Raw genomic sequence first — 16,504 nt, 5'->3', positions numbered from 1 at the left:
GACATTTGGAAAGGGAGCCGGGAGCATCGCAGGGGGGCTTCCGAAGACAATTGCTGTGCTAGCTGCAAGCAGAGTATGCCGTCGCAATTGTTCCGTACAGCACTTGCAGAGCCTGCGAATCAGTCTGAGCGTATGCAAGGGAGCTTGAAGGCACTGCAGTTTGCAGTTTCTCGAGTTTTCGTTAGCACGCCGGCAGCGTACACCGCTCAGGCTGTGCCTTCATTTTACTTGTGCGAAAGAATGCAGTCCCCGTCTGTACATTTGAAATATGAGTGGCTAAGCACGTTTGGGTTACCGCACCTCCGGTAAGCAGAGGCCACTTACCTGCACACTATGGGTGGCGCAAGGCTCACGTAATCACAAATGTCTAGGTCATACGAACAGTGGCTTCATGGTACTCAACGTTCCTAAGCGGCTCAGTCCACGATGGGGCTACGTATTATTTCGACCACCAGGGGCTCTTTATCGTACACGGATAAATGAACAGTGCCCGGACGTTTCGCCGCCATTGAGACGAACGCCATCGGCAATCGCCGCCATCTGCAATCGAACACGCATCTTTCGTCTCAGCAGCCGAGCATTTTTTAAATAAAAACTAACGTGTACACCAAAGCCATGTGTGCGCTGCATGCGTATTGTGTAAGCATTGCTTCAGAGCCTCAAAAAGTCCTTCTGGAGACAACAGCTATTGCTACACCTGAACATCCCGCTCGTCGCAACGGGAAACACGCCCAAGAGCCGCTTGCTGCAAAAACTGGCTGGAGGCTCGTTTCCGCAAGTGCAATGCACGAAACTGTCGCAAGCTGGATGGTGCCGCGTCGCGTGGCCTCCGTCGGGCCCGCCGACAGGGTGGGTATTGCGAAAACTCAGACCGGCGGCGTGCTCTTGAAGACGCGCTCCGAGCCGCATCACCTCGCCGTCGATGGATGCGCGCGAGCGGGCGCTGACAGCTCTCCGAGCACCATTTTTATGCAGCTCCGGGGACGAGGGACAGGCGCCCAGTGCGGGAGATAACGTGCCACCCCGATGAGGTGAGCGCTCTGCGATCCCTATCGGCGTTCGTGTTTGTTTCCCCGACGCTTCCCGCCCCCCAACTATACCGACACGCTGTTTTGCCGCTCGAAAGGTTTATCACGTCACCTCGCTCCACAATCCGGTTCGCACGTCAGTCGGAGGGCCGTCACCCGGCGAGCCGTCAACGCTTGCCATTCCCGCCCTCCCCCTTACATTCGTTCTGCTCGAGGAAGTGTTTTCCCACTCTCTAAAGACATATCTGAGAGTAACTTCAGTTCGTTGCAAGTCACCACCACCCTGCAAAAGCAAGTAACAGTCAGGAACGTGAGCATTTATTGAATCGCAGGTTACTGTTGCAGCATTCGATGTAGAAGAAAAAAGGATAAGGCTGAGTGAAAGGCAGGAAGGTTAACCAGTAGAGAATTTCCAGTTTGCTACCCTGCACTGGGGAAGGAGAAAGGGGATAGCAAGGCGAGGGAAGAAAAAAAAGGAATGAACGTTCGACGTAATTTTGACGTCAATACAGGGACCAAACTCAGCAAACATTTCATTTGATTGCGTTGGTATTGGCAATTCGCCATCGCTATAGTATATCCAACATCAGTATTAACAGACATCTCCTCTCACGCGCAGTCACAGAGCTAAAGCTTTGTGAATGCCTATCGGGCTAACAGGTGCATGTCAGTATACGAATGAAAAAAGCTTAGTGAATACGAGTATCGCACCAATGCTGCATAGCTGGTGCGATACTGGCTTTCATAATTATACTTCCGATATATGTGAAATCATTCCAACATTAAACCCTAAGGATTTTGCTCTATCAGACAAATTGTGATCGCTTCTACAAACTTCTTATCTAAACAATGACACGTATAAAACTAGATAGAAAGGCATGTTCGCGCTCTTTTTCCGACCACTTCCCTGAAACAATGATTTCGTTTATTTAACAATTTTCAATATTTAAACACTCAGTGTATTGCTTCCGAGAATGCATTTAGAGAACTTTTTTTTTCGTTTTTCTTCAATTACATGGTAAGCTTTCGAACAAAGCGTGCAGTCTTGCACATTATGGGGAAATGTGTGCCTGTCAGTCTCCCCCCCCACCCTTTTTTCTTTTCCCTCTCTTCCCTCTTTCTCATCTTTCTTGTCCCCTTCCCTAATCACCCAGTGTAAGGTAGCCAACCGGATGTCTTTTGGTTAACCTCCCTGCCCTCTCTCCTTTGTTGCGTCCTCCTGCTTTTTTTTTTTAAATCGGTGTCTGTGTTCACCCTTGAATGTGCACGGTGGATCAGCGACTGCGGGGCTCGGCTGCTGACCGGAAGGTCGCGGGTTCAATACCGGTGGTCCCGTTTCTATGGAGGCTACATAGTAGAGGCTCATGTACTGTGCTATTATGCCAGCGCACGTTAAAGAACACCAGATGGCAGAAATTTCCGGAGCCCTCCACCGCTGCGTCTCTCATAATCGTATCGTGGTTTCGGTACGTAAAACCCCAGATATTAATGCATTATCGCCTCTTACTAACTGTGCAACGACGTTGTGTGAATGTACAACAACGCGATGGAGGCAGCTTGCAACTGCTTGTTTAACTCTTGCTGTTTACCCCTTTTTTCGTTTTGCAGAAGCTGGGGACATGATCAGTTGAACAAGGACCCTGCTCCAGCGGACCATGCGTCACTTCTTTTTGAGAGTCCTCACCTTCGTCAGCCTGCTCTACCTGGCAGTGTCGCAAAGTAAGTCAGGCGCACGCTCATGCGTTTCTTACGATTTGCTTCATGCGAACACCATCACTCTGGACTCGACAGCACATAACCATGTTGGGCCATCTTGTCGACTCCTCTGGCGTACGCCCTGATCCTGACAAAGTTCGAGCTGTGCAAAGCTTCCCCGTCCCGACCAGCACTAATGAAGACTGCAACTTTTTAGGTTTATGTTCTTACTTCCGACGTTTTGTAAACAATTTTGCGGACGTGGCCCGACCTCTTACGGACTTGCTGAAGAGGGATGGAGCGCTGTGTGTTTGATGCATGGGTGTGTGCGTGTGTGAGTGATCGTGTTGTGTTTTCGCGCTCGAATTAACTTTTAGAAGGATGTCCCATTCTCTTGGGGCACTGCGCATGCTTCGGCGTTCTCTAATCTCTTCGCGTTGCTCACAACACTACCTATTCTGGCCCATGTTACGTGATTTCGGACCGACTAAACCTAAAGCCATCTTATCTCACGTGAAGCGGTTTGACAACGGGTGGATGGTGATAAGCACACGTCTGATTCTGGCGCGAGTACGATGAAATCTAAATTAAACTTCGTGCGAATTTATATCTATATAGACCCGTCCCTTTTAATTACGCGTTGGCCATAGGTCGGGATTATCCAGTGGCAAAAGTCGTTACAATGTTTGTTTGACGCCACTGATTTTTAATGGCGTGGTAATATGCCCGCATACATGGCGTAAAAGCGAAACTATATTCTTAATAATTTATGTTGTTCTATTTTAATTATAACTGAATTATATTTGATTTATGTCTCATAAAAAGCAAAATAATTATCGCCAGACAATTCTTGACCACATTCTTCTTTATGTTTGTGACATTAAACATTTTAACACCATGGTCGCATCATTCTTCCAATAATGGTGAACGCAAGCCTGCACAACATAACTAGTCAAAGTAAGGAATAATTTGAATAAGACAAGATGATTAACAGAATTTTTTTCACTCTTTATACGGACGATGTGATTACATGTGTTATGCATATTCACTTGCTTTTATTTAGAGTTATAACAGTTGAATCTCGTTATAACGAACACTTATAGAACGAATTATTGGTTATATTGAACTGACTGGGCCGCGTATTTTCATTGTTATATTTATTATCTTTATAACGAAATAAAAGAAACGCGAACGCCAACAGGATATCGGCTATAAAGAAGAAATAGTTATTTGCAGGAAGTTCAAAACTCAAATGGTCTCATAAAAACTAAAATATTTATATAAAGACAATTTATGGCCACATTCTTGTTTGTGACATTAAACATTTTGTTAAGAAAGGTGTCACATCCTTCTTCCAATAAATGCGAACGCACGCCTGTCTTGTCAAATGAACTTTGTTGTGTTGTAATTTCACCTTCTCATGTTTCGGTGAGACTCGCGACGGTGGCCTGGTGGCTATGATGCTCGACCGAAAGGTCGCGGGAGCGAATACCGCATTTTGGATGTGGGCGAAAATTCTTGAGCTAGGCCCGTGTACTTGGATAAAGGCGCACGTCAAAGAACCCCAGGTGGTCGAAATTCGGAGGAACATCTGCTACGGCATTCCTCATGATCACATCGGGGTTTTAGCATGCTAAACCAGATCAATTATTATTATTATTGTTGTTGTTGTATGTTTGTTTAGTTTGTTTAGTTTTATTGTCACAATGAGACAGATAAGCATTGCGTCGTTTATAACAGATTTGAAGCCAAAAATAATTCGTTTTTGTATCTATTATTTTCGTGTGAGCCTGATTGCCTTTTTGATAGTGCCAATTTCTGTCTATACTGTTACAACGTATATCACATATAACTAACTAAGACCCGTCTGTATTTGTTCAGTCCTCGATCAACCCCGCAAGCTGTCGCCAGTGCGGCTTTCTGCCTAACACGTCTGGAGAACCGGGCATTCAGGCGATTACAATTGTGGTGTGGTGCGAACACGGGTATGGTATTACGTAAAGCAGCCCCCCCCCCACCCCTGTCCACGCCCACCAATTCTTCTATGCAATGACGTTATTTTTAAAATTTTTCTCCGACTAGAAGTTATCTCATTGATCTGTAGTATTTTTTTTTCGAGTGTCCAAGACACATTACTCAAGCGTCCTGCAGGTGGTTAATATTGTTATAGAGAAGAAAGTATCTCAGGTACCTACTCAGCCCGTGAAAATATCATCGTGCATTTTGATGCCAAACTAAAACTTTGTGAGGCTCTCCCGAAGTTGTGAGGAGTGATCCCGAGACCATGCTCAAGGTATAAACGCAACTACTTTTCCTTCTCTTTCTTATCCCTTTCTTTTCTTTTTATTTCTTATTACTTTTTGCGCGTGCTCTAAATTCAATATATATGGGCTGAGGCGCTGCGACAAAAAATTAATGGCAAGTTTATTTTTTCTAACTAGAAATGTTTGAAAAGAAAAAGAAATGTGACCTAACTATTTAAAATAGCACCGTTGTATTCACCCTGGTTGTGAACATTCAATTTCGCCGCGCCTGCTCAAGAAGAGGCACAACAGATATTATCTTACGGACAATTTCCCGAAATACTACCTGCAGCTCTGGTTCCCGACATGTGTTGGTGCACGCGTTGTTCATTTATTTGTTCCTCCCCGTCGTTTCCGCAATTTCGTGGCATCAGCACATCGGAGCTTGACGTGTCGGCAGCGCGCCTCAAAGACGAAAATGGATTAAAACGGCTCCTTATCCTTACTTGGCGTTTATATTTGGCAAGTGGAGGGACCCGTAAAGAGAGTCATCAACCGTCATCTTTTTTTCTTTTTCGTGGCTTAGTGTCTAGACCGCGCCCTGTTGTTTCAGAAGGCAATGCGTGTATATACGTGGCGTTATAGAACACCACAGTCTTCGCGCATGCGCGTATGTGCTGGAATTCACATAACGGTGGCAGGGTGGGGGGGGGGGGGGCGAATAGGCGAGGAAACGGCAAGTAGACGCTGCCGCGCGCCGGGTAATCCCGGAAAAGGGCTTTGTGCTGCAGCCCGGTGCCGCCACGGGGGCCAAAATTAACCGACCTCTCGACTCGTGCCGTCAAATGGTCGCGCCTGTGGACTGACAACGGGGACTCCCATTGGAGCCGCGGCGTAAATCCCGGTGGGTGCAGTAAAAGGACCCCGCGGCCACTTTCGCGTGCGCGCGTCTTCGCCATCGACGAGCGGCGAATTACCGCCGCAGATCACGCCTGCCGCAGCTCTGATTCATGGAGACACGCGCCCTGCGGTGTCGCCAGGGCCACGCATGCAAGAGGCGATCGTAACTCTTCCGGCGGCTGTCATGTCGAGACTGCGGTCGGGGCACGATCCTCCTGCCGACCGAGCGCCGTTCTGGTGCGAAGGAAGATGCTAGTCTTGAATCCACCGCCGAGCGATTTCTGATTCCGTGCGAAACTGGCGCGGGGGCGACGAGAAGACGTGGAAGCGTCTCGCCCCGAGTGCTGGTGCGCGTACATTCATCCGTGAATGAATCAGACACAATAAGAACTGACAGTATCAAGTTGAACTTTTTGGCGGAAATATTTCAACCTTCTAAGCGCGCTTCAAAATGTCACGATGAGTCAATTCATCTTCACAAAAGGCGACTGACTGGGTCGAATACACATACCTGGTACACATACCATTTGTGGTAAAATTGAGATCGTACTACGCAAGCAGGGCGCGTATTTATACAACAGGCTGTGACGTATTGTTAACGAAATTTCGACCCGCCCTGATGATTACTGTTAGCAATGACTACACGGCTGATGTCAAAAAGCTGTTTATGAATGACACGTTTGTGAGTATTCTATAAATGCTGAATTCACAAAGATTTACGTTCATGAGATTTTTTTTTTGCCACTGCTTTGGTCGCCTTCTTCAATAATACACCCTGCATCATGATTGGTAGAGATGTTCATTTTCCTGCGCCATACGTTTTTTTTTTTTTATTAATACGCCCAAGCTATAACACTTTCTAAGATCAGATGGCACCCAAGTGTGGTGTTCGACATACCAACTGAGGCAGCCTGTCCATCGGAAACAACACTTACGAAAAAAAGCCTTTGTGTCTTAGTCCTTAAGCTCTTATACGTCAATTTGAATATATACACATCTCGAACTTCTTTTTTCTTTCGCACTGTTGGTTTGCTGAGCTCGTAACGAACAATTTATTTTGTAGCGCTCTCTGCATTTTACATCATCACTAACTCAATGCAGTATATAAAGCACTTCAAGTGGTCCTGCACGCTCGCTCGCCCTGAAAGCAGGAGCCTTCTGGACAATATGTGCAAAAATGGCGTTTCCCCACGAATGCGCATACAACAAGTATCTTTCCCACAATGATCGCAGATATTGCACCGGGAAGTCTTTCGCACGCTTCTCACTTTTCTGTGAGTAATTTGATTAAAATACGAATGGTTATTTATATACTACATGCAAAGAGACGGGATCAAACGCCGGCCAAGTCTGCCAGGCCACATCCCCTTTACAAGCAAAATCGCTACCACCACCATCTGGATGTTTGAGGCAACGAGTGGATGAACCCAGGCTTCAACCAAGTTTTCGCTCTAAGTTCTCGCCAAGCATTTTCGCTTTAGGTCAGCGGGTAACAATGCAAAGTTGGTAATTATAATGCGCCGCGCTCTGGTTACGCCCCGAACGAACGCAATGTTTCCTGGAAGCGCAGTGTCTTAAAACGTCTCGGTCACTCGCCAAATGGGTCGCGCTTGCCAATGAATCACCACGACTGAGAGCAGGCGTGAATTGACGTTATATTCACAGGACTCCAGGTGTGAATTGCACATTGCTCCATCCTTTTATTTCTAAATAATTGATATGTGGGGTCTAACGTTACAAAACCACCATATGATTATGAGAGATGCCGTAGTGGAGGGCTCCGGAAATCTCCACCACCTGGGGTTCTTTGACGTGCACCCAAATCTGAGCGCACGGGCCTACAGCATTTCCGCCTCCATCGGAAATGCAGCCGCCGCAGCCGGGATTCGATCCCGCGACCTGCAGGTCAGCAGCCGAGTACCTTAGCTACTAGATTACCATGGCAGGGCCCATTCATTTCAAAGTTCACTGCTGCGCTGCACTTTCGAAAGAAACGCAGTCTTCATTTGATCACCATGGCCCGTTATCGACAGAATATTTCACGCTCCATAGAAGTGTTAGTTTAAACACAGTTATTGCGTCATAACTTTCGCAAGTGCTGGTGCGAGCCAATTGTGATACTCACCTTATTGTTAGCGGGGTCGGCCGGCCACTTTCAAACAGCTATTACGAAGAAAAATAGTTATGCGAACTAATCTTCCGAAGCTCAATGAACTCGGCCTGGCTTAACGACTATGCTACGACACAATCGATGCAGCGCAAGCACCGGACTAAACGACTCGATCGGTTCATTTACACTTCGGCAATCTCCCGTTATTCTTGAGCTTATCATACTCGAGCTGTTATCAATGGAATATCGTTAAACGGCCCTTTCTTTCTCGTGCAATGACAGAAAGCACCTTCCCCGCCCTTCCATCCTTTATATTTTTTTTTCTCTGTTGTAATAAAAAATGCAACTGCCTCGCTTCATCGCCGAATACTTTAGCATATTTAGCGATTCGGGGAACCGATACCATCGGGTTGCGCGAACGACGCCATTTCAGGAACTATAGTTGATCGTCCCGATGCGCCCTATAGTATTTTTTTTTTCTCTCCGACGTGTTCGCGCCTTTCATTACTCGCTTCGCCAAAGGTCGCGCCAGTATTTCTTTTTCTCGTGTATTCTTCGGTGTCATCGCGAATTCAGCGCTCCACCCGAAAACCTCGCCGACAGATCACGACAGCGGGTCTCCCCGACCGCAGGATGCAACTCGGAATACATGCATTTCGAATAGACGCGCGCGCTTCCTGCCTCGACGCGACACGCCCCGTGTTTGGCCCCGCGTCGCGAGGAGATTTACATTACGCAACTCTGAGGTGGACTCAACGAATTACAGCCGCGGCCCAGGCTGTCAAGCTGGCGCTGGGCGGTAAAGGTGCGCGCGCTGCTGATGTGTGGACTCAGCGAGGTGGAACAAGTGGCGATGGGCGCGGCGGGGCTTCGGGCGGGAAGAGAGTGAGCAGATTGCAGCGCTTACGCGGAGCTCGCCCCGCTGGAGTCGGCCTGCTATTTTTACAATTTGCCCCTTTTCGTTGCGCAGAAAGGGCTGCAGCACAGGTTAGGAAAATGAATAGAGCCGAAGAAAGGTTCGTTACGTTGCCAGGCGCCGCTCAGGCTGAGTCCCTGGAAGCGGAGGCTATACCAGATACAAAATGAGACAATCAGAGTCGTTATATTTGACAGCCACTGTTAGGTGTAAACATGCCAACCTTATAACTCTTTAGGATAATGGTCGGCGCCGCGCGATAATATACATCGATCTTGCATAAGCAATGTATCTTGGTGATTTTGGTAGTGTCCAGCATCCGCTCGTTCACGCTCACAAATTTAAAAGTAATATTTGACAGCCACTGTTAGGTGTAAACATTCCAACCTTTTAACTAATTAGGATAATGGTCAGCGCCGCGCGATAATATACATCGATCTTGCATAAGCAATGTATCTTGGTGATTTTGGTAGTGTCCAGCATCCGCTCGTTCACGCTCACAAATTTAAAAGTTATATTTGACAGCCACTGTTAGGTGTGAACATTCCAACCTTTTAACTAATTAGGATAATGGTCAGCGCCGCGCGATAATATACATCGATCTTGCATAAGCAATGTATCTTGGTGATTTTGGTAGTGTCCAGCATCCGCTCGTTCACGCTCACAAATTTAAAAGTTATATTTGACAGCCACTGTTAGGTGTAAACATTCCAACCTTTTAACTAATTAGGATAATGGTCAGCGCCGCGCGATAATATACATCGATCTTGCATAAGCAATGTATCTTGGTGATTTTGGTAGTGTCCAGCATCCGCTCGTTCACGCTCACAAATTTAAAAGTTATATTTGACAGCCACTGTTAGGTGTAAACATTCCAACCTTTTAACTAATTAGGATAATGGTCAGCGCCGCGTGATAATATACATCGATCTTGCATAAGCAATGTATCTTGGTGATTTTGGTAGTGTCCAGCATCCGCTCGTTCACGCTCACAAATTTAAAAGTTATATTTGACAGCCACTGTTAGGTGTAAACATTCCAACCTTATAACTCTTTAGGATAATGGTCGGCGCCGCGCGATAATATACATCGATCTTGCATAAGCAATGTATCTTGGTGATTTTGGTAGTGTCCAGCATCCGCTCGTTCACGCTCACAAATTTAAAAGTTATATTTGACAGCCACTGTTAGGTGTAAACATTCCAACCTTTTAACTAATTAGGATAATGGTCAGCGCCGCGTGATAATATACATCGATCTTGCATAAGCAATGTATCTTGGTGATTTTGGTAGTGTCCAGCATCCGCTCGTTCACGCTCACAAATTTAAAAGTTATATTTGACAGCCACTGTTAGGTGTAAACATTCCAACCTTATAACTCTTTAGGATAATGGTCGGCGCCGCGCGATAATATACATCGATCTTGCATAAGCAATGTATCTTGGTGATTTTGGTAGTGTCCAGCATCCGCTCATTCACGCTCACAAATTTTAAAAAATGCTTTCTTTTTCACAGACTTCGCGACGCTTAACGCAGGTTTTTTTTTTACGGGACAGCTTCAGCTTCCTCGCTCGCATTTCGCTTTTCTTTAAAATAAATTTGGCCATGAGCACACTGAACACAGACTATAGCTGAGGGCACATGTGGTGCCAGCAAACCTATACCTTCCATTAAGCCACTGTGGAAGGGTAACCCGAATTGTGTGTGTGTTCCAACGGCGTTCAGGCTGAAACTTCGCCCTGTAGCACTTCATAGGAGCATTGTGTGCCCATCAAACGTCACGCACACGAAGACTTCGCCCAGAAAGTGCATCCCCTCATTTCGCCCTTAATACTGCCGGAGCGTTCGCCGTCGCACATGCCGTCTATATTAAACAAGAAAAACAAACAACTAAAGGTAAAAATAATTACACTCTATTCATTTAATGAATTGTAGGTATAAGAAACAGAAAAAAAGCTGAAATGATGTCTTTCGCCCGGAATTCCATCGTGTTTATATTAAGATTTGAGACAGTACAGTTTGCTTGTTGAGACACCTTCGAATAAGTTTTGTCGGCAGTCTGCAGCTTGAAAAAAATACGTTAAAAACAAAGAGAGAATAAGTTTGCCTTTCACTGAGTATGCCTCGCCATGCTGGTAACTCTGGCAACGAAACAGCGGATGAATACAAAAGAATCGGTCAACGGAAGTCAAAGCACCGATATACCTGCCGTTTTCAAGGAAGAAACTGATGCCACTTTCGGCCACCTCCGCAGACACATAAACAGAGCGTTGTGCAAAGGTGTGCAAGTCGTGTGTCATCCCAGTTCATGCCGATAATACCATTGTGATCGATATTGGCCCAAATAAAAGACATCTGACGGGAGTCCCTCTGTACCCATTTCGTCGGCTAAATCTAATCAAATTGATCAAGCAATGCAGTACGCAGTACCAATGATTTAAAAGGGTATACTGTCTGTGCTCGTTTTTGCATAGTTTACGAAGATGAGGTTAAATGGTAAATTCGCAGAAAGGGCACTCTTCTGCATTCTTTTTTTATTTCCTCCTGGGAATTTAAACTTGCGCCACTTGTCCTCAGCAGTCCTTTAGTTATTATTCACACGATGCAAGACCTGTGATGCGGAACATTTCAATTAACAATGTGCAGGAATTTCCAAGATAATTTCGTGTTATACCTGTGTCACACGGGCGCGCAAAAAGTCTTTTAAGTAAGCGGTCTTTTACGAAGTTGAAAGACTTTTAACAAAGAGGTGTTTGCGGCGCAGACACACGGCAGCAACGATCTCCTTTTAGTGTTTTCGTTCCAAGACGCTAGCGAAAACGTGGCGCTAGCAGTTAAAAGAGAAGCAATGAAAATTAAACGATGTATCACGATGTACAAATTAAAGACTCGTTGCACTGCTCGTTTCTTCAAATAAATTTGAGAATAAGAGATGAAGAAACACTTGTGCAAAATGGCGCGGCACGAGACCGAGCGTCACCACGTGATATTGCCGACGCGTTGTAGCTGCTTACGAGAGTATAAAAGGAAATAACCATTAAAAGAGTTCAATACACCTTCTGCAGGATATGAAATTTGTTTTTACAAATAGTTTTGGTGACAGAAAAATAAGCATTTTCTCTTAAGCAGAAAAATAAGCAGAAAAATAAGCAATTCGCTCTTTTTTTCCCACCACTCGAAAATTGCTGGCGCCCACTGGTTTCGAGGCTACTCATTCGGAGCCGTAAAAGAGATCGACGAACGCCGTTTACGAAAAAGACCGCTTCTGAAAATGAGTTCACTCTGTGCCGTGTGTCTGCTGTCAGGAACTCCTTTTCGAAAAAGACCGCTTACTTAAAAGACTTTTAAGTGCCCGTGTGACAGGGGTATTAGACAACTTCTTAAAAAAGCCTGCGTGTAAAGCAGATTGTTTTCACCGTAAGGCAGAGTTCAGAGCAAAAAAAAAAAAAAAGCAATCACGCCTTCTGTCTTCACATTTATAAAACGCACAGATCGGCGGACGCTTACTGGTGCGCTTCTTAGCCCTAATTCACACAAATACTAGCTCCATGTGCACCTGTTCTCAAACGCGCCCTTGCGCTACAATTGTTCTCAGGCTCAGGTGGTAAGCAAATTGGGATACTGTGAACGTATATAGTTGACCATGCTACTTACGAGCGAAAAGCTGTCTGTTTTCGATTCCTGTTAGTGAAAAATGTTACCAACAGCAGATGTCATGTAGCCGTCTAACAACGAAGACCGCTATAGAGACGCTTAACAGGCCCATTCATGCTAACTCCACTTGCAGCGAACTAAAACCAAGAATGAAATTTAAAACAGTGAAGTATATGGCAAATTTTGTACGAAGGAATACAAATGCAGTCAGAGGCCCTGTCTCACAATCACAATTATTTACTGGTCAAGTATAAAAGGCGTTATCAGCTAAAAAAAAAGGACCAGTGGTCAAAGCACGCTGTGCTTCTCTAAATCGCGAAAAGAAACATAAAGCACAAGACAGCGGACTATTGTGGAAGTAATTACCTAAATTGTGCCTTCGAATGAACAGCAAAGGAAATAAAAGCAACAAAAGAAGCTGGTAATGGGACGACATAGGCGCAGAAGGGGCAAAAGTCACAATTTCGCCGCAAGGGCGAATTAATCAATGCAATATCGAGAAATGGTGTAATTATAGGACAAGCAGCTACCTACTTGAAACGTGCCGCTCAAGAACAAAGAAGGACGCTCGATAAGAACGCGCAGGTATATACACAGGACTAGCGTGAACTGTCACAGCGGTTGCGTCCTTGTGTTTGAGCAAGGCACTGCAAGGGCCATTGTCAGACATGTGAAAGAGACGCGGTGCCCGGAGGCGCTTTGTCCCGGAGTCTCGCGTAACTGCGGCGCGGGGAAAGAACCCTTTTGCGTCTCATGCCACGTGGTGGCGTCTGACCCAAGGTGTTTCCGACATTCTCTCTCTTGTTCCAGATGACGAGTGGGCACTAAAAGGGGCCACTTTTTTGGATTCAACGAAAATCTGCACATAGTGTTCATGTAATGGATGTAACTATAATAAACAAAGCACCATGTCTTGGAATAACCGGTGCGTCTATTTTCCCCACAGCTATTCAGAATCATCCACTTTACTCAAGAGATCTGTCGCCCCGCCGCGGTGGTCTAGTGGCTAAGGTACTCGGCTGCTGACCCGCCGGTCGTGGGTTCAAATCCCGGCTGCGGCGGCTGCATTTCCGATGGAGGCGGAAATGTTGTAGGCCCGTGTATTCAGATTTGGGTGCACGTTAAAGAACCCCAGGTGGTCGAAATTTCCGGAGCCCTCCACTACGGCGTCTCTCATAATCATATGGTGGTTTTGGGACGTTAAACCCCACATATCAATTATCAATCGAAGGGATCTGTCAGCAACGTATTCTTGATCTGCATTTTCTAATTCAGTCCCGGTACTTTCTTAATCCTACCCATTCAGGAAGGACCCGGGACTGCGCTTCTTGTATCATGGCATCCATTCTGATAATGTAATAAATCATCTGTTATATACACACTACAAAACCTATACGCACGTCTAAATAATATCACGAGCCAGCTACACAGATCTCTTGTCCAGTCCATACAACTGCGCTCTTTTCTACTCTCTTGGAGTCTTTAGTCCATTGTTTAGAGTTGAGGGTTCTGCTAGGCGCAGTCATTGCGCTGATAACATCTAAGTCTTAACTCAAGATTTAATCTGTTTACTCTGCCTTTAATTTTTCTTGCACCTTGTTACTTTAAACATTGATTGATTGATTGATTGATTGATTGATTGATTGATTGATTGATTGATTGATTGATTGTGTAGGTCCACCGGTCCTCAAAAAGGACGATGAAAGGACACTGTACGAGGTAGTGGCCGGTGACACGGTGCGGCTCCGGTGCGCCGTCTCAGGACAACCACGCCCTTACTTGGTCTGGTATCACGAAGAGAGTGAACTGACGACGGCGCCACCACGTGAGAACGTCCGCATGTCACGTTACGCGCTCACGATCCAGAACGCGCAGCCGCGCGATGGCGGCCGCTACTTCTGCAAGGCGTACAACGACCTGGGCGAAGCCTGGAAGAACTTCACTGTGCGAGTGGGTGAGTGCTTTTCACGCTTCGTGGTGATTCGATGAGGGACGAGCTAAAGAAAAGCATATAATCTACCCAGTAGACGGAACGAGCGCTCACCGAGGAAGACGAGCCTGGCAAGGAAGGGAACCAAAGAGTCAGATGGAGAGGAGGAAGCGAGTACACGCGTGCAGCCATGTATGAGAAGTCATGATCGTGTCACATAATGGGACTATCAATAACGCGTAATAATGATTTGTGTGTGCAACACGACGCCATGGGCGCGAATGAAAGATCAAGGAACCACGTGTGTCCATGCTCAGTACGTTGTTATGCACTGCCCATTTTCATCATCATCATCATCATCATCATCATCATCATCATCATCATCATCATCCTGACTACGTCCACTGCAGGACAAAGGCCTCTCCCATGTTCCGCCAGTTAACCCGGTCCTGTGCTTGCTGCTGCCAATTTATACCCGCAAACTTCTTAATCTCATCTGCCCACCTAACCTTCTGTCTCCCCCTAACCCGCTTCCCTTCTCTGGGAATCCAGTTAGTTACCCTTATTGACCAGCGCTTATCCTGTCTACGCGCTACATGCCCGGCCCATGTTCACTTCATCTTCTTTACTTCAACTAGGATATCCTTAACCCTCGTTTGTCCCCTAATCCACTCTGCTTTTTTCTTGTCTCTTGCCCATTTTAATAGGCAATTATTCTCCGAGCGCTCAACCCATGTACAGTTGGATCGCGACTCAACTTTGGTTTTAAATCTAAGTAATCAGCCTGCATCAGCTTTGGACAATAAATGGCAACACTATACTTGTGCTGCAGTTTCACCGAGCAAGTTTAGCGGGACACGAGAAGCGGCTCACTGCCTCGAAAAGCTGAAGAGAAAGCAGTGGTTTATGCACTCCATAAATAGAGCCCTTCTAGCCTGCCCACTCCCCACATGGCCAGGCACAGCGCGCGTGCCTAGGCGCCGCCATCACTGCGTCAGCGATGACGCGCCTTTGACGGCGCCCGTTTGCGCTGCCCCGCCGCGCAGTGCTTCTGCATCGCGGTTCCTGCATCGGCCAGGCTATTTCGGGTCTGGGCTCGTGCCGTGTGCGCTGCGGCAGCCGTTTCAAAACTCAATGTTGCGCCGGGCTCGAACTACGCCATGTTTATTGCCCGGTAGCGCAGGTTTTTGCAGTAAATAGTGCTGGACCGTACGAAGCGCCACAGGTTGGGCGACCGACCGGGAGGTCCTGGTCTGTGGGTCCGGGTGCACGAGGAATGGGGAAAGGCGTGCGCATGCTGACCAAACTACAAAAAGTGCGTTCATAGCACAATGTAACATGAATATTCGCTAAGAAAGGTGACCACGTAAGCCGCTGATTCCTCACCACGTGTCCGTCTGCTTTGACTGGGTATCATGCCAATCACTCAATCTTTCACATAACGCCAAGAAATCAGTTCAAGGTCATCCGATGTATTTACAAGTCCCACGTTCACCTCGCCTTTCTTTCTTTCTTTTTCTCTTTCTTTCTTTATTTTTTCTTTCTTTCATTCTTTATTTATTTATTTATTAGAATACCCTCAGGGCCCATAGGGCATTACAGAGGGGGTGGGTACAACATTTATAACACACAAGAAAAAAGAGACAAAATAAAGAAACAAGTGTCAGATGCGCAAATCAGGAAGGCAACATAAGTCAACTAAAAATGTATAAGTGAGAATTCAAGCACATACAAGACAAAGATAGATAATGGAAACTGCGTATAGTTACAAGCATTGCTGAGAAATTGCAGTCTTGAATAACAAAGGGTCTGTTATTGTTACAACGGAAGAGGGAAGGTGGTTCCAATCGGCGGCTGTTTTCGGTAAGAAGGCTGCTGAAAAGAATTTGGTGCGGCAAAACGGAATGGCAACCTTATGCTGGTGATCAATGCGCGATGAGTGGTATGACCTTTCTTTCTTTCTTTGTCTATACGCCCAATTTTTGTTTTATTTTTGAAGACAGACCGCCGCCACATGCTGTAATAGAG

At 46.2% G+C, this 16,504-nt stretch overlaps 1 protein-coding gene across 2 annotated transcripts in view; it reads left to right on the top strand.

The window, feature by feature from the left end:
* Window positions 1-16,504, top strand: part of LOC119175876 (fibroblast growth factor receptor 4) — a 93,245-nt gene that overhangs the window by 61,095 nt on the left and 15,646 nt on the right. For both annotated transcript variants that reach the window (XM_037426896.2, XM_037426895.2), the window contains exons 3-4: window positions 2,637-2,747; window positions 14,222-14,500. In XM_037426896.2, the coding sequence (XP_037282793.2) occupies window positions 2,684-2,747; window positions 14,222-14,500 (343 nt within the window). In that variant the 5' untranslated portion in view covers window positions 2,637-2,683. The remainder of the gene's footprint in view (window positions 1-2,636; window positions 2,748-14,221; window positions 14,501-16,504) is intronic.

The sequence above is a fragment of the Rhipicephalus microplus genome, chromosome X, assembly GCF_043290135.1.
Source record: "Rhipicephalus microplus isolate Deutch F79 chromosome X, USDA_Rmic, whole genome shotgun sequence".
NCBI lineage: Eukaryota > Metazoa > Arthropoda > Arachnida > Ixodida > Ixodidae > Rhipicephalus > Rhipicephalus microplus.
This window is presented reverse-complemented; position numbering and strand designations above follow the sequence as displayed.